This window comes from Anomaloglossus baeobatrachus, chromosome 5, assembly GCF_048569485.1.
Source record: "Anomaloglossus baeobatrachus isolate aAnoBae1 chromosome 5, aAnoBae1.hap1, whole genome shotgun sequence".
Lineage (NCBI taxonomy): Eukaryota > Metazoa > Chordata > Amphibia > Anura > Aromobatidae > Anomaloglossus > Anomaloglossus baeobatrachus.
In genome coordinates, this window is record NC_134357.1 from 356,401,245 (window position 1) to 356,424,960 (window position 23,716).

The window sequence follows — 23,716 nt, forward strand, 5'->3', positions numbered from 1 at the left end:
CTGGAGTGATACAGTAGATGGAGGTTGGAAGTGTGGACAGTGGAGCAAGAAGTTGAAGGGTGGAGGTTGGAACTGTGGATAGTGGACCAAGGGGTGATGGTTGGAGGTGTGGACAGTAGAGCGAAGTGTGGAGGTTGAAGATGTGGATGTGAAGTGAGAGGTGAAGGTTAGTGGCGTGGATTGTGGAGAGAAGTATGTCGAGCTAAGTGGTGTACCTGGTGGAGGTGTGGCTATTGGAGTGAAGAATGAAGGTTGGAAGTGTGGATGGTGAAGAGTGGTATGTGGAGGCTGGTGGTGTGAACGGTGCAGATTAGAGATGTTTTGGTTGGAAGAAGTAAGGACAAACATGGCCAGTACTTAGTAAAGAGGTGGAGATGAAGGTGTCGGTGTAGATGACATCTACGAGTTTGGCATCTGATGCATCGAGTTTCAGGTAATTTTTGGCTCCTTCGAACAAGGGTCCAGCCGGGTCCAGTCCTACATCATGGAAATCATAATCAGTATTTTCAATAAGAAAGAAAAATCAGTAGATGGGAGGAACAAGGTGCTTCCCGCAAAAGTCTGGCACTTCAGACCACTATGACAGTGATCACTCGAATTTCGCAGGGAAATTAGAAATATGATGAATTATTCCCTTTTTAGACAAGTGCCTAGATCTAATTGAAGGAATCGAGGAGAAGGATAACAGGAGACCACTGAAATCAAGAGGCTTCAAATGTGATGCTGTTCCCATCTTCACCCACTGTTACCACCATTGACCTAATAAGGGTCTATGACACAGGCAATGAGAGTTTCACCATATTCCATCCTCAGGCTCCTACACAATACCCTTGTGTATGGGTACAGTGTTGGAGAGGATCTTCATATACTACGCAGCCAAGTAAGCTCAGCGAAACGTTGTGCAGCGGATACTGGAATCCTCATCGATCAATACTGTTGCCCTTTTGCTGCCATCTCTCTGCTACTGACCTCTCTGTTTAGTACCTACCGGTTATTCTCTGCACACGAGGATACGCTTTCTGCCCTGCAAATCCGGCAATGTGAGCTCCCAAACTGTAACCGATGATGTGCACATTAAATGAGGTCTTTTTATACATGACCTAAGGCAGGAGAATATCATCATCAAATTTACAACCAGTTGCATGTGGGGAACGTAAAAGTATTCAACCTTCAGCATATAGAGGAGCATGGCATCAGTGTCCCGTCATTATCTACTTACCTGTAGTGAAGCCAGGAACTTGGCCACCTGCACCCCCACCACACGAGCGTTACTCACAGCTTGGACATAGCTTATGAGGGTCCTGTCCCCCCAGTAGACCCCAAAACAATTTGCATCTTCAACATCCAATATATCCTGAGAAAAAAAAATAATCAAGGGCATGCAGATGAGCAGTCCGGTGACAAGACCACAGTCCCCCTATGCTACAATTATACACTCTGGGAGTGCCTGGTAGACAAATAGCAAATACCCAAAGGGTTCATTGTGAGTAGCTTATAGTCAGGGAGCCCTTACTCCTTATATCTATGGTCAGTGCAATAGGTCATCTGCCGTGGCAGAAGATAACATCTGTAATATCCACCTGAGCCACCACAGATGGCCATGTAACAACTCCAGTTCTGTATCCATGGATGATGAACTTTATTGACTTGTCTGGATCAAAGCTGGAATCCTGGACCATGGAGATATTTGTGGCTCTTATGACCTGAGAATCAGACAGATTTCCATAATTATTGCTGGTTACAATGTATCTATCATCATCATAACAACTGCATAGATTTTATCTGTCTGCATACCTCCCAAATTTGGAAGAATAGACAGATGGACAAATTATGCAGCGAGCAAGCATAGCGCTCCACAGCACATTTTGACCATTACCCTAGCCACACCCCATGTCACACCCATTTGCCATTTCTTTCTACCCTTGCAGTAGATGTTAAGGAGGTTGGTGGCAGTGATGGGCATTCAGCAGGGGCCCAAGACTGCAGAGCGTAGACCCAAAATTGGGACGGTACCATAGTATTCAGGACGGTTGGGAATTGAGATGATGGATCGGTTCCCGAGGCTCCGGTCCACCATAAAGGTAGTTGGTAGCCAGTGGCTGGATAGTAGGCCTCGAATCTCTTACCTTCTGTCGTCCCCAGAAGGTAAGAGAAGATGGGGCTTTTGATTAGCCAGGGCTGGAGCACCGTCATCTGTGTATCATGCTCATCTCTAGTTGGAACGTATGGATTTATTTTTTGTTCATTCATTCATTGATTCATTCATAGTTGTAGCAGACAAAATGTCCTTGTTTTTATGCAGCTTCACTATGTGATATCTGGCTTTTTTGTGTCTCTAGGGCTGTGTTCACACGTTTCAAAAATACTGTCTTTTTTGTTTTCTGCAGAAGTTCACACCAAACTATGTAAGGCCAGTGTCCCACTAGCGATTGCCTCGCGAGTAACTCGCGTGAGCTTCGCGGTGCATTACACTCACACTCTCCTCACAGGAGCTGCTTGGTTGTATGCATCTCAATGTAGCTGAGATGCTCCTGTGAGTCTGTGCCGGGTGATGCACCGCAAAACTCACGCGAGATACACGCGAGGAAATCGCAAGTGGGACACCGGCCTTATAACAATCTTCTCTGATTATTGCATTTTTGCAGCATTTGTTATGACTTTTCCCCTCTGCTTGATGCATTTTTGGTGCAGATGTGAAGCCATGTTTTTAAATGTTTTTTTTATAGCACAGAAAAGCTTTGATTCTGTATTTGAAAAAGTAACTGCAGTTGTATATATGAATTTTTTTAGGCTCCACCGAAAAAAGCACCAAAAGTGTACAGTGGGCACTGTTTTATGAAATCACCTCCACCTTGCTTGGACAATAAACTCCGCAAAATTTTTAGTGCAAAAGCAGCAAAAAAAAAAAAAAAAGCAGCATTTACGCTACATATGAACATGGCCTAAAACACCTTCTCTGTAGTATTAAGAAAAAATTAAAAACATGGACTAACATCGGCACCAAAAATGAATGAAATAGGGGGGGAAATGCACAAAAGAAACGCAGCAAACATGTAATTAGAGAAGATTAGTATTGCATCATGTGATGCTGACACCTGGAGAAAATCTGCAGAAAAAAGCAGCGGAAAAAATGCAGCATTTACGCTATGTATGAAGATAGCCTCAGTGTTACATTTTTATTACTTTTTTGTGCTTTAATAGAGAAAAATAATCAGTCATGCCATGTTTTTACACCATTTACCAATCACCATAATTAGAGCCCAACAAGTATAGTAAACTGCAAGTTACAGAGATAGCCATCAGATATACAGTATATATATATATATATATATATATATATATATATATATATATATATATAGATCGTGTCTTGAGTGTGTAGCTTACTATACTTGTTGCTGAATTTTTAAATAAATGAAAAACCTATGTTGAGTCCTTCCTATTTTGATAACTAGTCAAGGAAAAGCAGACAGCTGAGGGCTGAGATTATCAAGTTGGGAAAGTCCGTGGACATTGGCCCCTTCCCAGCCTAAAAATACCAGCCCGCAGCTGTCCCAGAATTAGATGCGCCGATTCTGGTGCTTTGTCCAGCTGTTCTCGATTGCCCCGGTGCGGTGGGATTCATAGTAATATTTTGGGGGTTTGATGTCAGCTATGTAATGTCATGAAGCAAAGGGGCTGGTAATGGAAAGGTGTCTATCAGACACCCACATTACTAACCCAGTGATAAAAAAAATAAATACACACAGGGAAAAATAGTTTATTTGAATAAAGACTCCCCCACACTATTTCTTAACACCAATTTATTATCAAAAATGTTCCCACGAAGCTCCTCTACCATAGTTCACCTTCCCCAAATACAGCTCCAGCGACTGTGAATAGTAGTATAGCTATTCACAAGCACCAAGTAGTGACAACAACACTTATCAGCGTTGCAAGGTCTCATTGAGTGCAGCATTGAGCCGGCGGCACTGATAATCTGATGAGAGCTATTGCCACTACCCTGCACCTGTGAAAAGCTGTACTTTACTGCTATTCATAGATGCCAGAACTGCATTCAGGGAACGTGGACTACGACGAAACTTGGTAAGAATATTTTTGATAATTAATGAACAAGGGATTTTGTGGGGGAGTATTTATTCAAATACACTGTTTTACCTTGTGTGGGTGTTTTTTTTTTATCACTAGGTTAGTAATGGGGGTGTCTTATAGATGCCTATCCATTACTAACACCAAGGCTTGATGCCAGCTGACATTACACAGCTGACATCAACCCTGAAAAATATTACCCCAATTACCACAGCACCAGGGTAATCAGAAGAGTCGGGAAAAGTGAGGAAATTGGAGCATCTAATGTGATGGGCCAATTATGTGGTTGCTGATATTTTTCAGCTGAAAGGGTCAAATAACCATGGGCTTTCCCAGACTGAAAATTCCAGCCCACAGCTGTCTGCTTTACCTTGGCTGGTGATCAAAAATAGTGGGGATCCAACACCGTTTTTTTATATTATTTATTTATTAGGTTAAACAATGTTAAAAACGTCCTTCATTGCCACATGAAATGCACTAAAGGGTGCGCATGCACAAAATGCAATATATTGCAACAGCAATTAAACAATGTCTATATGCCTGCTCTAATCTAGGCTCCTTCTCCTAGATCAACTCTCCCTGATCTGCCTCTAGAGGATAGTAAGCCGAGCATCATGCCACTTGGTCTCATATGAGACCCGATGCGTCTGACCAATCAAAGTAATGTGAATAACTAACATGGTAACAGTATAACCGTGTATGACAGGTGATCCCTGCATGTTTATTAGCTGTCTAACAACTACAAAACCTGTGAGGCAGCGACTCGAGAATGCCACTTGAGCACCCATGATGTTCAATCAAGTTATGAGTGTGCCTGAGCATCCCGATGCTCTATCGAGTATCAAGCAGTGGTGAGCATGTTCACTCATTACTAACAGCCCTGTACAGTATATAATCTGAATGTGGAGTCAGAGGCTGCAATGCAGCTTCAAGTATGCAAAATCCCTCAAATGACATCAGTAGAGCCTGTGTCTCATCACTTTATCACTCATATCATCACGCATCCTGCCTGCAGTTGTAGAGGTTGTGGGTTCAAGTCCTAGGACACTCACAACAGTAAAAGAAATTACATTTTTGCAATTTTTTAAAATAACGTTTTAGTAATTTTATAGTAACAAAATAATCTGACTCTTTCTTCACCTCTAGGAAACAGGGACATAGAGATACATAGCTTTGTACAGATGTATCTCTGTGTACATGTATAATCTGCTTCTGGATTCATTGTCTGCAATACAGCTCAAGTATACCAAATTCTCCTTTTGTTCTCAATCTGGACTGTGACGCATTGTTGAAGCTGCTGCCTGTGCACATAGAGTTCATAAATAAACAATTTTCTTTTCTGGGGAGATCAGAGAAGAGAACTGTTTATTTACATTATGTGCAGAGAGATGCTGTCCTTGCCCCTGCTCTCCCAGAACCAACCTTAAGGAGGAGGAGTTACGGAGCTGGTGAGGAGAGGTGGGAGGGAGTCAGGACAAAGCCCTGATGTGCTGAGACAGTGGGACTAAGTCGTAAAATCGGGACAGTCGATCTAAATTTGGTATGGTTGGGAGCTATATGTCTGTTCTGGGATCTCCTGTGAGATCATTAATGAGTTCACCTGTGGGATTACCAGAGGGATTTTTATAGCACTCTATATGAAATTGCTGGATAATGATGAAAAGTAAAAATATTAACTACTTTGACTTTTTGTAAGCTTGAATGTTTCATGGATGGTCATAAATACCACAGTGATCCTTCCACCTGAATGATGGAGAGAATTTGTACATGCAGAGCAGGGGAAACAGGCGAGGAGCCAGGAGTCACATCAAATTGAATGTTACCTCTGTTTGGCTGAGAACTCACCTGGAAGCCATGGCCATGTTTTTGGGTGTGGAGCAGGAAGTGCGTATTGATCATCTCTGGAGATTCCGGTAGTGGGATGCGAATTGAGTCCTTTGGTGTTAACAAAGCTGTAGTTCTGGAGTAGCATCCGAGGCCATTGAAGCAGATTTGATCAGCTGCACAAAGAACATGACAGCTGATACAGGTACTATTACTGGTTCAGAACATTAGAACATTTTGGAGAGCAATTGACTCAAATCAGATGCTGCACTACAATATTTTGGGATTTGTAGTCACAGAGCTCTGCTGTAACTTATGTAGAATTTACTTGTGTGTGATAGAGTGGGGGTTGGAAGCAGCTGCGTAATATATAGGGTATGTACAGGATGTATATGCAGAGTATAGACAGAGTATAAAGGCTATGCATATGGACAACTAGAGTACACACATATATATATATATATATATATATATATATATATATTATATATATATCTCAAAAAAATAAAAGCAACACTAAAATACCATTTTATTGCGTAAGTGTTCCCTTTATTTTTTGCGCAGTATGGATATATATATATATATATATATATATATATACTGCTCAAAAAGTTAAAGAGAATACTCAAATAACACATCCTAGATCTGAATGAATGCAATATTCTCATTGAATGCTTTCTTCTGTACAAAGTTGAATGTGCTGACAACAAAATCACACAACAATCATAAATGGACATCAAATGTTTTAACCAATGGAGGATTTGAAGACACACACAAAATGAAAGTGAAAACAAGTCAAAATGAAAATCAAAACAAGACAAAACGAAAGTGGAAACAAGTCAAAATGAGGCTCAGTATTGTGTGTGGCCTCCACATGCCTGTATGACCTCCCTACAATGCCTGAGCATACTGCTAATGAGGTTGCGGATGGTCTCCTAAAGGGATCTCCTCCCAGACCTGGACTAATGCATCCGCCAACAACTCCTGGACAATCTGTGGTGTAATGTGACGTTGGTGGATGGAGCGAGACATGATGTCCCAGATGTGCTCAATTGGATTCAGGTCTGTGGAACGGGCGGGTCAGTCCATAGCTTCAATGCCTTCATCTTGCAGGAACAGCTGACACACTACAGCCACATGAGATCTGGCATTGTCCTGCATTAGAAGGAACCCAGGGCCAACCGCACCAGTATATGGTCTCACAAGGGGTCTGAGGATCTCATCTCGGTACCTAATGGCAGTCAGGCTACTTCTGGTGAGCACATAGAGGGCTTTGCAGCCCTGTAAACAAATGCCACTCCACACCATTACTGACCCATTGCCAAACCGGTCATGCTGAAGGATGTTGTAGGCAGCAGATCGCTCTCCATAGCATCTCCAGACTCTGTCACATCTGTCACATGAGCTCAGTGTGAACCTGCTTTCATCTGTGAAGAGAACAGGGCGCCAGTGGCGAATTTGCCAATTCTGATGTTCTGTGGCAAATGTCAAGCGTCCTGCATGGTGTTGGACAGTGAGTACAACTCCCATCTGTGGACGACAGGCCCTCATGCCATCCTCATGGAGTCGGTTTCTAACCGTTTGTGAAAATTCATGCACATTTGTGGCCTGCTGGAGGTCATTTTGCAGGGCTCTAGCAGTGCTTCTCCTACTCCTCCTTGCACAAAGGCGGAGGTAGCGGTCCTGCTGCTGGGTTGTTGCCCTCCTATAGCCTCCTCTATCTCTCCTGGTTTACTGGCCTGTCTCTTGGTAACTCCTCCATCCTCTGGACACCATCACATTTTTGTAAATATTTTACATCTTTTATTTTATTTTATACTGATACCCACTCTCATACTGGTCACTAGAAGTTCAACATTCTACATAAAAATGGCTTTGGCTAGAAGAAGATTGCCATCTCCCTGAAACTGAGGGCTCATTCAGACGACCGTTCCGTCTGTCTTGTTCAGTTCTTGTTTTTTTGCGGACCTACTGATAGGACCATCTTTTCAACGTCTTTTGTGTAGGATCGGATGGCACAGGGAAGCACTTCCGTGTGCATCTGATCCTACAAAAAACACATTGGATGCCATATGTCTGTTCTCTTATTATGGAACATGTCCTATTCTGTTCCGTAATAACAGACTGTGACTCAATACAAGTCAATGGGTCCGTAAAATCCCTGGAAGCCACAAAGAACCACTTCCGTGTGACTTCCATCGGGTGCCCCTGCAGTTTGTGTCCCGCTCCTGCACCAGCCCCGTGGCTTTTCGCAATACTCGCGATACTTGAATTGTGAATGTGGTGGTCATTGAACTCAGTGATGAGCGCTGACGTCAGGAGTGCAGCGGCATCCATTACTGCAGGTAAGGTACCTCGCTAACCTCCTGAAGTCAGCACTGGTCATGCCCTGAGCATGAGCTGGGCTAACCTATTGATGTTAGCTCAGGTCACTGCACTGCTCTCCCAGCCAATTGGGAACATTCTGTTCTTCATTGACTGAGACAGTGAGTGTGGATCTTCGTGGAACCCCCCGTATTGAATTACGCCGAACCTGGATTTGTTTGTTTGTTGTGAAAGAGGGAATGTGTTGGGGACTGTTTTTTCAAATAAAAATGTGTTTGTTATCTTTTTTTTTATTACTGACTGGGATAGTGATGTCGGGTATCTGATAGACACCGTGGCATCAACCACCCCAGGGCTTGATGCCAGGTGACATTACAGGTATCAACCGCATATATTATCCCGTTTGCCACCGCACCAGGGCAATGGAATGAGCCGGGTAAAGTCCCAGGACTGTCGCATCTAATGGATGTGGCAATTCCAGCCAGCTGCAGGCTGATATTTTTAGGTTGGGGGGGCTCCCAATGATGTGGGTCTCCCCAGCCTGAGAATACCAGCCAGCAGCTGTGAGGCTTTATCTTGGCTGGTATCAAAATTGGGGGGGACTGCACACTGGTTTTTTTTTAATTATTTATTTATTGACCTGTACGATATAGACCCGCCCACCGGTGGCTGTGATTGGTTGCAGTCAGACAACTGTCACTCAGTGTGGGGGCGCGTTTAACTGTAACCAATCACAGATGGGGGAGGAGTGAATATGTATGAGCCTAATGAGTGGCCGGCTCAGGAAGATCAAAGAGCTTCTTCGGGAGCAGTGTGACAACCGTGTCGGTGATTGGTGAGTATGTAGCGTTTGTGCCTACCCCTTTACCCCAGATTCTGTTCCCCATAGATTTTATATGGGGACCAGCATCTGGCCAGATACCCTGGACTGCATGTAATTCTCCTTCTGTTGTTTTGCGGTCTGCAAAAAAAACTGAGTCACATGGATGACACACGGACCATATACAGAATGTAACGGGATGGATGCGGTTGTCACACGGATGCCACACAGATGCATCTGTGAAAAAACAAGACCGTTTTTTGCGGACCGCAAAAATGGAACGGTCGTGTGAATGTAGCCAAAGCTGTAACACGATGGCCAAACACATACAGCAGTTTAACAAGCTTCTACTTAGAGGAGACCTCACCATGGGCGACCAAAGAAGTTGAGTGTCATATCCAGAGGTTGTCTTTTCAAAATAGAAGAATGAGTGCTGTTACTCCAGAGGTTAAAGGGGTGGGGGGTCAGCCTGTCATTGCTCAGACCATATGCCGCACACTGCATCAAATTGGTCTGCACAGCTGTCGTTGCAAAAGGAAGCCTCTCCTAAAGATGATGCACAAGAAAGTCTGCAAACAGTTTGTGAAGACCAGTAGACTAAAGACATGGATTACTGGAACCATGTCCTGTGGTCTGAAGAGACCAAGATAGACTTATTTGGTTCAGATGGTGTCAAGCATGTGTGGCTGCATCCAGGTAAAGAGTACAAAGACAAGTGTGTCTTGCCTACAGTCAAGAATGGTGGTGGGAGTGTCATGTTTTGGGGCTGCATGAGTGCTATTGGCTGTGAGGATCAACAGTTCTTTAAGGGAACCATAAATGCCAACATCTACTGTAACATACTGAAGCAGAGCATGATCGCCTGCCTTCAGAAACTGGGCCCCAGGCAGTATTCCAACATTATGATGACGCCAAACACAACTCTAAGATGACCACTGCTTTGCTGAAGAAACTGAGGGTAAAGTTGCTGGACTGGCCAAGCATGTCTTCAGACTTAAAACCTATTGAGCATCTGTGGGGCCTCCTCAGACAGAAGGTGGAGGAGTGCAAGGTCTCTAACATTCACCAGCTACGGGATGTCGTCATGGAAGAGATGAAGAGGATTCTAGTGGCTCCCATGATGATGTATGAACTCCATGTTCAAGAGAGTTAAGGCAGTGCTTGAAAATAATGATGGCCCAAAAAAATATTGACACTTTGGGCACAATTTAACCATTTTTACATAGGGATGTACTCACTTGTGTTGCCACCAGTTTAAAGGGAAGGTGCCACAATTGTGATTTTGTATTAATAATTACTGAATATGGAACCAATTATTTTTAATTTAATGCAAAATTAAATTGTTTATTTAGTTTTCATTTAATTATATTTTTACTCAAACACTGGAGGCTGCCGTCCTGCATTTGCAATATGTATCCTGTGCATAGGATCTAATAGTCGGGCTCCGACCCTATCTCCTACATTATAGCTGCTTTTGTGCTATTGTAGCGCCCCTGAGACACTCAGGGCACTATAGGGAATTGCATCCTCACGGGGATGCAGGACCTACCCCCTGGGACCTGGAACACCAAGTGCCAGCAACACCCACACACACCAAAATCCTAGTTACCACCCCACACCAGGGGGTACTGCCTAGTCACACAAGGGAATGGCCACCTAGAGAGCGGAGCCTGACCAGGGAAAAAGACAGCCTGGTGGGAGGGGACAGCAGGCAGAGAAGCAGTAGTAGTGAAAGTGGGGAGAGGTGCCAGAGAGCTGGGTTATGTAATGACCCAGGGGCAAAGGAGAGTGGTCGCCAGGGCAGGTGCACCTGTGTACTGCTGGGACCAGAGCACGCACGAGGCACAGGGCCCTAGGTCAGGCGACAGTTTCAGACGGCCTGGCAAATACCTGCACAGTGAGGGGACCTGCACGGACGTCACTGACCAACAAATCCGGGGGCATCAGCAGTAAAGCAAGGATCAGGGTTCGGACACCTACCTCCCTACAGGGTCCACACTGCCCGCCGTATGCAGAAGGAGACTGTTACCGCAAAGGGACAGTCGGGCCCCAAACACTCCATGCTACGGGGACCCAACCACACTGAGAGTGCTGGGGACAGAGCAACCGAGTCATGAACTGGCACTGGCTATCCAGGGACCCGAACCAGCCGTCCAAGGGTCCGGAGTGAGTAGAGACTTTTAATTACAACCCCAGTGTGGTTTCCCTTATTATTTCACCATACATCTCCCAGCCTCAGCCCTACCTGTGGAGGGCCTACCACCACAGCTGCCATTGTCGCGGGTGGAGGGGTTGGGAACGCCGCTCGCCTGGGGATTGCTGGCGCTCGGGTCCGGTGCTTCTGCTCCTCGGTGGCTCGAGCACGGGGCCAGACCCGGGGGCTCGAGCAGCGCCTCCTCGCCCACGAGTGAAAAGGGGAGGTTTGTGGTGGGATGTCGGTTGTGACGCCACCCACGGGTTGTGGTGATGGTGTGCACCACCGCTGCTGGTGACGGGGGATCCCGGGAGCGATGGTGGAGAACAGCTAAGGTGTTGAGCCCTCCGTGGGTAGGGGCTGTTGGTCCCAGGGCCCCAATGGGTAGTAGGGAGGAGGGATAGGTGCAGGTGCCGATGCCGGTGCCGGATGGCACTGGTGTACACACTCAGGTAGACAAGAACAGAGTCTCAGAGTCTGGTAAACCAAACGGCTGGATGGACGGGTCTTCACTCTCCCAGGACGGGTTGATGGTGGCTGTCGTTCCCTGCACCTGTGTGTAAGTGTTTGACTTCTATGGATTCCCACGGGTAGTCCGCTCCCCGGCTTGTACATGTCGGGAGAGCCCGTTTTGCCCGCAGGCACTGGCCCTTGGATCTCTGGCCATTGGCGGTGGCTCTTATCCGGACGGGTTGGGCTGTTGCCTTCTGACGGGACTTGGTTGGGAATGAACCCATGAGGTGCAGACCGCAATCAAAGAATTCGACCTTTACGGCGGCTTCCGTGCCTAGTCGGGGTCTGAGTACCCTGCCTTGGTGCTTGGCTTCAATCCGCTCCCCGGTTCGGTACCGGCGGGCCACCACCCGACCTCGGTCCTACGGTTCCACAGACCTCCACCAACTCCTGCAGATGGCCACCACCGTCTGCCAACCTTGCTGATTGTGCCTGGGCTCCAACCCAGACACACACAGTCTTTCCTCCTCTCACTACCACCTCTCCACTTCAACTCCAAAACTCAACTCCACTAAACTGACTACTTTTCCCGCCTCCAGGCTTGTGAACTCCTTGGTGGGTGGGGCCAACCGCCTGGCTCCGCCCCACCTGGTGTGGACATCAGACCCTGGAGGGAGGCAACAAGGGTTTTATTTGACTGGTGTTCCTGACCAGGGGAGGGTGTGTGTGTATGTGGTGTTATTCTGTGACCCCTGGGGTCCAGGGCATCACACCATTACTACCAGCCCTGGGAGTACTTCAGCAGCGGCGGTTCCACAATATTAACCGCAACCCGCAGGTGGCGTCACACAAATGACTTTATTCTCCCCTCTAAATACTCCACATTAAAAAGCACCCAGGGCACGGGACTGGGCAACAGACACCAAAGTGACATTCCGCAGTGATACACTGCCCGGGACCGAGTACCCCTATCCCTGGATGACACACTTTGACCTGGTCATGACCATTGGGCTGTCCAGATCACAGCTCAGGGAGGAGACCATCGTCCTCTTTATGAAACCCACAGCGCATGCTGTGGGCTTCACTTTCCCCTTTGCCGAGAGTGGTGATCCAGGAATGGGGTTAGTACTTGCAATGGGGGGGGTGATCGCAGCTGACATTGATACAGTACCTGGTGTCCCTGCATCTGCTCCTCTGACCGCTCTGTACTCAGCACAAGCAGAGTGGTGACAGGAGAAGCTGCAGAGACTCCAGGCTCACAGGAGGAGGTGCCGGGAGCGGAGGTCCGGGATGGGGTGATTACCAGTGGCAGGGAGCGGGTATCGCAGCCTAAAGCCTGCTTCACATTTAAGGAGAGAAAACTCCACAACACCATACTTTAGGATAAAGGGTGGGTCCAGACTGTATTGGATCCCCACCCTAAGCACAAACTCAGTATCATATCATGCAAAGGAGGACAAGAGTTTTTTGAGGTGCAAAAGATACATACCTCCCAACCGTCCCGGATACAGCGGGACAGTCCCTCTTCTGAGCCTTTGATCCCGGGTCCCGCCCGTGAGGCTGTTTGTCCCGGCTCCACCCACCCACTGTAGCCCCGCCTCGCTGTTTCTCCCTTCTACTATTCATTACAGAGCCGAGCGCGCACCTACTCCTGTGACTGCTGCTGAGGTATGAATCACCCCCTGCAGCAGAGCGACCCCCCTGCAGCAGAGCGACCCCCCCCTGCACCAGAGCCTCCCCCCCCTCCCCCAGAGCCGACATCCCCAGCCCGGAGCTTCCCTGCAGCTGTTCTCTCTGATTCCCCGTGCGCGCTTCTCACTGCTGCAGACACACGGGGAATCAGGAAGCTGAGGAGACCGTGCAATCAGCACTCCTCTCTCCTGCAGATAGCAGTGACAATAACCTATGCAGAGTGACATCTGCAGGCTTCTATTACCGATCAGTGGTCTCCTGCCTGTGGAGCTGCTGGGTCCTAGCTTCCCAACAGCTTCAGCTCTGCTTTATCCTGGCTCCCCTACCAGTTAAAGGGAACATGTCAGCAGAAATTTCACAATAAAAGTAATAGATTCCCCTCTGCAGCTCCTGGGCTGCTTCTAGAAAGGTTCCTGTTGTTATTGTGCCCCCTTTGAGACCTACAAAAATACTTTATGAAGTCTTACCTTTTTGTATGCAAATGTGTTTTTATGGTCACGGGGGCGGGCTGTCTGGCGTCCGTTATTCCCCCTCCTGCCGCTTTACGCAGTCCCCCATTGCTCATTTACATACACAAGGACGCCTTCCTCATGTAACTGTCCTCCCGAAGTTTTGCGCATGTGAACGCTTTTTCAGGTGATTGCGCAGGCACGAGATTATGGGCGGCGCTGTGATTGTCATCAGCAGCGTTAACCAAGTACCCGCCCATAATCTCGTGCCCGCACTTTTCCCTCTGACTCCACCGTTATGCGCAAGTGCTGGCCATATGAACCATGTTACCTATTACTGCTTGCACGAGATTATGGGCGGGTACTTGGATGACTTTGCTGATGACAATCACAGCGCCGCCCATAATCTCGCGCCCATGGTAATAGGTAACGTGGTTCATATGGCCAGTGCTTGCGCATAACGGTGGAGGCAGAGTGAGAAGCGCGGGCACGAGATTATGGGCAGGTACTTGGATGACGCTGCTGATGACAATCACAGCGCCGCCCATAATCTCGCGCCCATGGTAATAGGTAACGTGGTTCATATGGCCAGTGCTTGCGCATAACGGTGGAGGCAGAGTGAGAAGCGCGGGCACGAGATTATGGGCGGGTACTTGGATGACGCTGCTGATGACAATCACAGCGCCGCCCATAATCTCGCGCCCATGGTAATAGGTAACGTGGTTCATATGGCCAGTGCTTGCGCATAACGGTGGAGGCAGAGTGAGAAGCGCGGGCACGAGATTATGGGCGGGTACTTGGATGACGCTGCTGATGACAATCACAGCGCCGCCCATAATCTCGCGCCTGCGCAATCACCTCAAAAGCGTTCACACTTTGCACAGTGCTTACTCCCGCGAGAGTGGCACTGGGCATGCACAAAACTTCAGGCGGACAGTTACATGAGGAAGGCGTCCTCATGTATGGAAATGAGCAATGGGGGACGGCGTACAACGGCAGGAGGGGGAATAACGGACGCCAGGCAGCCCGCCCCCATGACCATAAAAACAGATTTGCATACAAAAAGGTAAGACTTCATAAAGTATTATTTTAGGTCTCAAAGGGGGCACAATAGCAACAGGAACCTTTCCAGAATGCAGCCCAGGAGCTGCAGAGGGGAATCTTTTATTTTTTTTGCTAAATTTCTGGTGACAGTTTCCCTTTAAAGGGAACCTATCAGGTGCAATCTGCACTCAGAGCCAGGAGCAGTTCTGGGTGTATATTGCTAATCCCTCCCTAACTGTCCCTGTATACACTAGCATAGATAAAGGCATCTATAGAAAAAGTATTTTTAAAGAGCTTATATCTTATGCTAATTAGCGCGGGGACTAGTCCCAAGGGCGTTACTTCACTTGGCTAGTCGGCTCATATAGCGTGTTAGTACTCACACAGGGGCGTAATAACATGCTAACATGCTATGCGAGCCGACTAGCCAAGTGAAGTAACGCCCTTGTGACTAGTCCCCGCGCTCATTAGCATAAGATATAAGATCTTTAAAAATATTTGTTCTTGATCTCTTTATCTATGCTAGTGTATACAGGGACGGTTAAGGCCCCGTCACACTAAGCAACATCGCTAGCAACATCGCTGCTAACGAACAACTTTTGTGACGTAGCAGCGATGTTGCTAGCGATGTTGCTGTGTGTGACATCCAGCAACAACCTGGCCCCTGCTGTGAGGTTTTTGGTTGTTGCTGAATGTCCTGGGCCATTTTTTAGTTGTTGCTGTCCTGCTGTGAAGCACACATCGCTGTGTGTGACAGCGAGACAGCAACAACTAAATGTGCAGGCAGCAGGAGCCGGCTTCTGCGGAGGCTGGTAACCAATGTAAACATCGGGTAACCAAGAAGCCCTGTCCCGCTCTGACGGTCGGCATCTCGCGCGATTTCCCTGGTCACCTGACGCGTGCGCCGACAACGTGACTTCCGGGTTCGGACACATGGAACCGCTACTTAAAGCCTGGTGTCAGGGGAGAATGGTAGGAGATGCCTCTTCCCTGACGAAGATTTCATTAAATTGAAACGTACGTAGGCTCCTCTGAGGCCCCTCTCTAACGGAGGCCCCCCCTTCCATTTTTTCCACCAGTTGATGCGTTTGGCTCTTCTGCCACTATCTACAGCTTGCCTGCGCAGGGGTCCCTACGGGACCGTGGGTAATGTGGTTATATGCAATGCATTCATGGCCATACCTTTGTTTCAGGCTATGTTGTAATATAGAAGCTCATATGTTATGAATGCTTTTCTGACATGTAACCCTGTCTTTAATCTCATGTATTGCATTTATGATTGTGTCTAATGCCATATTACACTGCAGAAGTTCGCATGTGCATCAATGCGGTCTGCTTGACACGCAAGCTCTGCATTTTTCCCTGTGACTCGCAGTGTATGGCTGTATTATCATGAGCCAACATGTCACAGATGGTTTGATTATCCACCACATATGGGGGGTCGCCCGTTTATTACGTTTATTACTTTTAACATGTTTTTATGATGTTCTGGATGTTTATCCTCACAGTGTGTTGAATAAACTTTTGTATATCTTTTGCACCTCAAAAAACTCTTGTCCTCCTTTGCATGAGCCTGCTTCACATGTTGCAATTTCGCATACGATATCATATGCGATTTGCAACGCCCCCATCGTATGTGTGGCACGTTCAATTTGTTGAACGTGCCGCACAAACGATTAACCCCCGGTCACACGTACTTACCTTCCATATGACCTCGATGTGGGCGGCGAATGTGCTGTTTCTATTTGTTTTAGTTAACACTGTTATTTAATGTTTTTCATGCTTGTCTTTGCTGCCATCTACTGGTCAGACCTTTCGGCTCCTCTGTTTCTTTTGTCCAGCCCATGGGAGTGTCTGATGACCCTCTTGCATCACATCCTGGTATGTTCATTCCAAACCAGAGTTTGTGAGAACAACATCCCTTATTGGATTGGAGCTACTAGGAGCAAAGTCTTCTGACCACGTAGTAGCTTCAGAGGCAAGCATCACTGGAGAATTACAATGCCAAGTACTTGGATTACTGCACTCTGCATGTCCTAACCTTTGGAGAAAATAAACCACCATTGTTTCATCTCAGCATGTGCATGTTTCACTCTGGAACCCTCTGGTCCTGTCTGCCCCACCTATAGGAAAAACGAAGGTAAGATTCTCACAACCTCTCACAACTACGCACCTTCCATCGCCTTTAAGTGGGGACAGAACAGTCAAAAGACTGCTTAAGAGCCCAAAGCAAAAACTGCTGGAGAGCCCAATCAGTCAGAAGACTGATTAAGAGCTCAATACCCCGGCTACAGATCCCTAAGAACCCTGTAACTTCCCATGTAATCTGCCTAGCAACAAGCCTTGTGCACTAGTCTGCCTGCACAGTGCATGCCTGGACAAGCCTAAGGGGAAGCTCCCCCATCTGCCATGTCCTGTGTCACCTCTGCTTGCATTGTAAAGGGACAGTTTATGCACCTGCTGTTTCCCTCTAGCCATACTACTTCTATAGACTTGCAATACATTATACCTCATTACTGCACATCGCTGCACTGCGAACCCCAAGTTTTGCTAAAGACACCTTGGGAATCTCATCAGGGAGTCCTTGCAGAGCTGCACAACGATTTTTGGACCCCTATTCAAAAGTCAAGTTTCTTAAAGAGACAGTACACCTTAAATCAAAATGGCCGAAAAAGACCTTGGACAGTTCCCCACTGCTGAAACAGAGCAAATACAATCTGATACTGTCCGTTATGAAGCCCAGGAGGCAGAGCCCACGCTTTCAGCAGACCAAGTTGTCCGACCGAAGCGCTCTTCCAAACCCACGATAAAGGCCACTGAAAACTATCACACTATGAAAGATGAGCTATGTGAACACCTGGAGGAACAGTGGGAACGAGTCACCTATTACATGTCAAGACTTGAATCCTCATCAGGTGATGCCACATGCTTACAAACCGCTCTGGAACGGCTGAACACAGCTCATGAAAGATAGAAGAGACTGTCAACAAGGTACATTACCTTTCTAAAAGACTCTAAAATTGATGAAGCTCTTTCAGACCTAAGCAAGGCAGAAGAGGTAGACAAGGAAAGAGATGCCAAGGTGCAAGATGCCATAGACAAGGCAGAACACCGTATCTCTCACCAGCAAGAAACCAGATCACACCGATCAACCTCATCTAGACGTTCCTCTCGGTCATCCGGGTCATCATCCTCAAGAAGTTCAGCCCTGAGCGACAGGATACTAGAGTTCCGCATAAGAGCAGAGGAATCCAAGGTGAGACGTTCCTTCACAGAAAGAGAAGTAGAGGAAGAAACCAAAAGGACAGAAGCAGAAGCCCTTGCAAGAGCAGAAGCCGCTAAAGCAGAAGCCAAAAGGACAGAAGCAGAAGCCGCTAAAGCGGAAGCCAAAAGGGCAGAAGCGGAGGCTCGGATAAAGATTCTTCGGTCACAGATGGAAGAGGAAGTTGCGCTAGCTAAAGTGAGACTACTTGAGCAAGCATTGATCCAAGGTCCTGATCCAGCTCACTCGCCACCACTGGAAGCAGACAATCCAGTTGATCGCACAAGAGACTATGTACTGAATCAGTTACCTGTAGCAACCCCGGTTTGCAGTACCGTCCAAGCCGACAACACCGAAACCTCCAACTTACCTCTACCAGTGCCAGTGCCACCTAAAGCACCCGAGAAAATTAATAACAGTCACCAGAGGTGCACTCTCAAACACAGTCACCACGGCAAGATGGCAACCAAGTGTTTCCTGACCCACTTCCACAGCTCAAGCAGCGGTCATCAGAATCTACAGAGGCTAAACCACAGCTCAACCCTGCAGCAACGTCATTTTACCCAGGAACATCTCATCCATGCACGCCAGGCAGTCCATACACCCCAGGGGCATCACGAGTCGTCGTGGCAACAAGTGGTGAGAAATCAGATATGTCTGAGTTTGCCAGGTTCATGGTGAGCAGAGAGCTAATCAACACTAGTCTCACGAAATTTGATGATCATGCAGAGAGCTACAGGGCCTGGAAAGCAACTTTCAAGGCAGCCATTGCCAATCTCAACTTCACTGCAGAACAGGAGCTCGACCTCCTGATCAAGTAGTTGGGCCCAGGCTCTACAAACCGTATCAAGAGCCTCAGAACCGTCTATGTGGGACAAGCAGAAGCAGGTCTCGCTGCTGCATGGCAGAGACTGGAACGCACCTTTGGCAGCACAGAAGCAATAGAGAAAGCCCTATTCAAGAGACTGCAGGACATCCCAAAGATCAACCTTAAAGAAGTCCACAAGCTTCAAGACCTAAGTGATCTGCTCATGGAGCTGGAGCTTGCTAAAAGAGATCCTCGTCTGTCTGGGCTGTGCTACCTGGATACAGCCCATGGAGTGAACCTAATCGTGGTAAAGCTGCCATACAGTCTGCAGGAGAAATGGGCAACGTCAGACTCAAGGTACAAAAGAATGCATGACGTCACCTTTCCCCCATTTATTCAGTTCTGCAAGTTCATCGACGAGCAGGCCCAAATGAGGAACGACCCCGGCCTCGACTTCCTAGAGTTCAACACTTCGGCAGCTGCAACATCATCATCAAGGTATGAAGGTGCCATACACAAACGCAGAGACATTAAGAACACTGTGAGTGTTAGGAAGACTGAGCTACCATCACCTGCAGCACGCACAGATAAACAGAACACCATCTCATCACGAGATAAGTCTTTCAATCAAGAATGTCCCATCCATAAAAAACCGCATTCACTGAACAAGTGCAGAGGGTTTAGATCCAAAACCCTACAGGAGTGCAAGAAAGTCCTCACAGAGCTTGGGATCTGTTTCAAATGCTGCGCATCACTTGAGCACATGGCCAAGGACTGTAAATCCATCGTCAAGTGTGAGGAGTGTCATAGTGAAAAACACGTTTCAGCCATGCACCCAACCCAGCTAGCTAGAGGCACACCGGCTGCAGTCACCACCACTCCCACTCCAAGTCATGGCGGGGAGCCCAAGAATCAGACTGACACCACCACAGCCGTCTCCTGCTCATGCTCAGAGGTATGTGGAGAGGGCTAAACACAGCAATATATTCACATATTGAGACTAGAGATGAGCAAACCTGTTCAATAAAGGTTCGCCAATTTCAAATTTGCTACTAGCCTTATCCTGTTCGGCTCAGGCTCAGTAACCTGAGCACTTTGCACAAAATTCGTCAATGTTCAGTTTTGTTCAATCACTGATTGCATTTTCCAAAAATGCTTTTCGAAAACCATGCTATGGTATTAGTAGGATTGTGGTGCTATAATATGAATGGGGCGATGTGTTTAATAAGTGGAGGGGGTGGGGACTCAGGAGAAGCCCGAAACACGTGGTGCCATTTTTTTTCTTAACTTTATTTGCAGATGTTCCTGCAGCCAATGACGGCATAGAAACCATCCACAAGATCAGACACAAGGGCTTGTGTCATTGGCTTACTAAGTCACATGTCCATCTGCATATAAAATGCGGACATGTGGTGTCAACGCCATTTTGTGAATGTTAAACATTAGAGAAGGTGCTGCCGCTGGTGCTTCTAGACAGGTAGCTTAGCTAGGGGTTTAATGATAGGTAGTTGACATAGACAGGAGAGCAATAGTGTAGAATAGGGACCTACAGTGTAGAAAAATGTGTGCCACAAATCGGCATTTCATGATAGAAATAGGGATTACTACTTGTGAGTACCTGCTAAAGCAGGGGTCTCAAACACGCGGCCCATGGGCCGCATGTGGCCCTTCAGGCGGCTTCTTGCAGCCCGCAGGCCCGTGGACCCAGTAAAGATGGCGACCGGTGCAGGGGCTGCAGCTGCCAGCTATTTATTTCAGCTTACAGTTTTGCCTTTGCCGCGCAAAGTGAAGTTCTCGCTGCAGAATGCAATAACAGCCGCCTGCCAATCAGAGGCAGGCACCTGCTGCATATGACTTCAGATGCTTGCCTGTGATTGGCCAGTGGCTGTTGTGTAGTGAGAACTGCTCTGCACGTGCCGGCAGAAAGTTCAGCGGTAACAGCAGCTGTGACCATTACCGGGTCCACATGGCTACGTGCCACCGATGGAGGATAGGTGAGCAGAATGTTTTATGTGTGTGTATGTGTGTATGTTTCTGTTGCTGGCTAAGGCTGCACAGGGTATGTGTGTGTGTGTGTGTGTGTGTGTGTAGCTGAACAGGGTGTGTGTGTTACTAGCTGAGGCTGAACAGAGTGTGTGTGTTAACTGAGGCTGAACTGTGTGTGTGTGTGTGTTGCTAGCTGAGGCTGCACAGGGTGTGTGTGTGTGTGTTTTGATAGCTGAGTCTGCACAGGGTGTGTGTGTGTGTGTGTGTGTGTTAGCTGAGGCTGCACAGGGTGTGTGTGTGTTGCTAGCTGAGGCTGCACAGGGTGTGTGCGTGTGTGTGTGTTGCTAGCTGAGGCTGCACAGGGTGTGTGTTGCTAGCTGTGGCTGCACAGGGTGTAAGTTCGTGTGTGTGTGTGTTAGCTGAGGCTGCACAGGGTGTGTGTGTGTGTGTGTGTTTTGCTAGCTGAGGCTGCACAGGGTGTGTGTGTGTGTGTTGCTAGCTGAGGCTGCAAAGGGTGTGTGTGTGTGTGTGTTGCTAGCTGAGGCTTCACAGGGTGTGTGTGTGTTGCTAGTTGAGGCTGCACAGGGTGTGTGTGTGTGTGTGTGTGTGTGTTTTGCTAGCTGAGGCTGCACAGGGTGTGTATGTGTTAGCTGAGGCTTCACAGGGTGTGTGTGTGTTGCTAGTTGAGGCTGCACAGGGTGTGTGTGTGTGTGTGTGTGTGTGTGTTTTGCTAGCTGAGGCTGCACAGGGTGTGTATGTGTTAGCTGAGGCTGCACAGGGTTTGTGTGTCTGTTTGTGTTAGCTGAGGTTGCCCAGGGTGTGTGTGTTGCTAGCTGAGGCTGCACAGAGTGTGTGAGTGTGTGTTTTGCTAGATGAGGCTGCACAGGGTGTGTGTGCGCGTGTGTGTGTGTTAGCTGAGACTGCACATGGTGTGTGTGTTGCTAGCTGAGGCTGCACAAGGTGTAAGTTTGTGTGTGTGTGTGTGTGTGTGTGTGTGTGTGTGTGTGTGTGTTAGCTGAGGCTGCACAGGGTGTGTGTGTGTTTTGCTAGCTGAGGCTGAACAGTGTGTGTTAACTGAGGCTGCACAGGGTGTGTGTGTGTGTGTGTGTGTGTGTGTGTGTTTTGCTAGCTGAGGCTGCACAGGGTGTGTATGTGTGTGTGTGTGTGTGTGTGTTAGCTGAGGCTGCACAGGGTGTGTGTGTTGCTAGCTGAGGCTGCACAGGGTGTGTGTGTGTGTGTTTTGCTAGCTGAGGCTGCACAGGGTGTGTGTGTGTGTGTGTGTGTGTGTTAGCTGAGGCTGCAAAGGGTGTGTATATCTGTGTGTGTGTTAGCTGAGGCTGCACAGGGTGTGTGTGTGTTGCTAGCTGAGGCTGCACAGGGTGTAAGTTCATGTGTGTGTGTTAGCTGAGGCTGCACAGGGTGTGTGTGTGTGTGTGTTTTGCTAGCTGAGGCTGAACAGAGTGTGTGTGTTAGCTGAGGCTGCACAGGGTGTGTGTCTGTGTGTGTTAGCTGAGGCTGCACAGGGTGTGTACGTGTGTGTGTTAGCTGAGGCAGCACAGGGTGTGTGTACGTGTGTGTGTGTTAGCTGAGGCTGCACAGGGTGTGTGTGTATTAGCTGAGGCTGCACAGGGTGTGTGTGTATTAGCTGAGGCAGCACAGGGTGTGTGTGTTAGCTGAGGCAGCACAGGGTGTGTGTGTGTTAGCTGAGGCAGCACAGGGTGTGCGTGTGTGGGTGTGTGTGTGTGTGTTAGCTGAGGCAGCACAGGGTGTGTGTTAGCTGAGGCTGCACAGGGTGTGTGTGTCCGTGTGTGTGTGTGTGTGTGTGTGTGATTACTACAAGAAGACATGCATGGGGCACATTAGCACAAGAAGGGGACCTGCATGGGGCACTTTACCACAAGAAGGGGACCTGCATGGGGCACATTGCTCCAAGGTGGGACCAGGATGGGCACATTACTACAAGCAGGAGTCTTGCATGGGGCACATTACTACAAGAAGGGGAGTTGCATGGAGGCATATTAATACAAGAAGGGGAGCTGCATGGGGGAACATTAATACAAGAAAAGGACCTGCATGGGGCACATTGCTTTGTGGTGCTTATTGTAAAACTGTATTACTTACAAAAAGGGGAGAAAATGTAAAAAAAAAAAAGATTTATATATATATATATATATATATATATATATATATATTATACACACATACAAAAAAAGTACACATTTGTTATAATAGACAAATGAAAAATGTTCAAAAACAGTGATTCAAGGGTATATAGAAAGAAATAATGGTACCATTACCAATGTCACTTTGTCCTGAAAAGTATGCGGCCCCTCAAATTATTTTTTTTCTGTGTGCGGCCCATACACTTATCCGAGTTTGAGACCCCTGTGCTAAAGAGATGCCTGTAAACAATGTAAATACTTATTACTGCCTGCTTCAATTTAGGCCTCAAACTCATTTTTTTGTATTGTTAGTAGAGATGACCGATGTTCGAGGCTTGAGGTTCGCCAATTTCATGTTCGAGTGATTTTGGGGGGTGTTCGAGACGTTCGACGAACTCGAGCTTTTTGCTAAAAGCTCGACAGTTTGAGTAACGTTCGAGAACGGTTCGAGCACCAAAAACGTGGCTTTTCACAGTAAGGCTATGTGCACACGTTGCTGTCTGCATGTGTCCTGCGTGCCTAGCACAATCCCTCTCTCTTTTCTACTCACCGATCACGGGCGTCTCGCTGCATGGCTGTCACAAATCTGCGGCGTCTTTTCCTCTTTT

At 47.5% G+C, this 23,716-nt stretch overlaps 1 protein-coding gene across 1 annotated transcript in view; it reads right to left on the reverse strand.

Moving 5' to 3' along the window:
• The window catches only part of LOC142310107 (pancreatic lipase-related protein 2-like), a 100,661-nt gene that overhangs the window by 44,392 nt on the left and 32,553 nt on the right, over nucleotides 1-23,716 (reverse strand). Inside the window, exons 2-6 of the mRNA XM_075347580.1 lie at nucleotides 5,935-6,089; nucleotides 1,581-1,703; nucleotides 1,220-1,354; nucleotides 989-1,100; nucleotides 358-477 (exon numbers count right to left, since the gene is read on the reverse strand). Of these exons, the coding sequence (XP_075203695.1) occupies nucleotides 358-477; nucleotides 989-1,100; nucleotides 1,220-1,354; nucleotides 1,581-1,703; nucleotides 5,935-5,988 (544 nt within the window). The 5' untranslated portion in view covers nucleotides 5,989-6,089. The remainder of the gene's footprint in view (nucleotides 1-357; nucleotides 478-988; nucleotides 1,101-1,219; nucleotides 1,355-1,580; nucleotides 1,704-5,934; nucleotides 6,090-23,716) is intronic.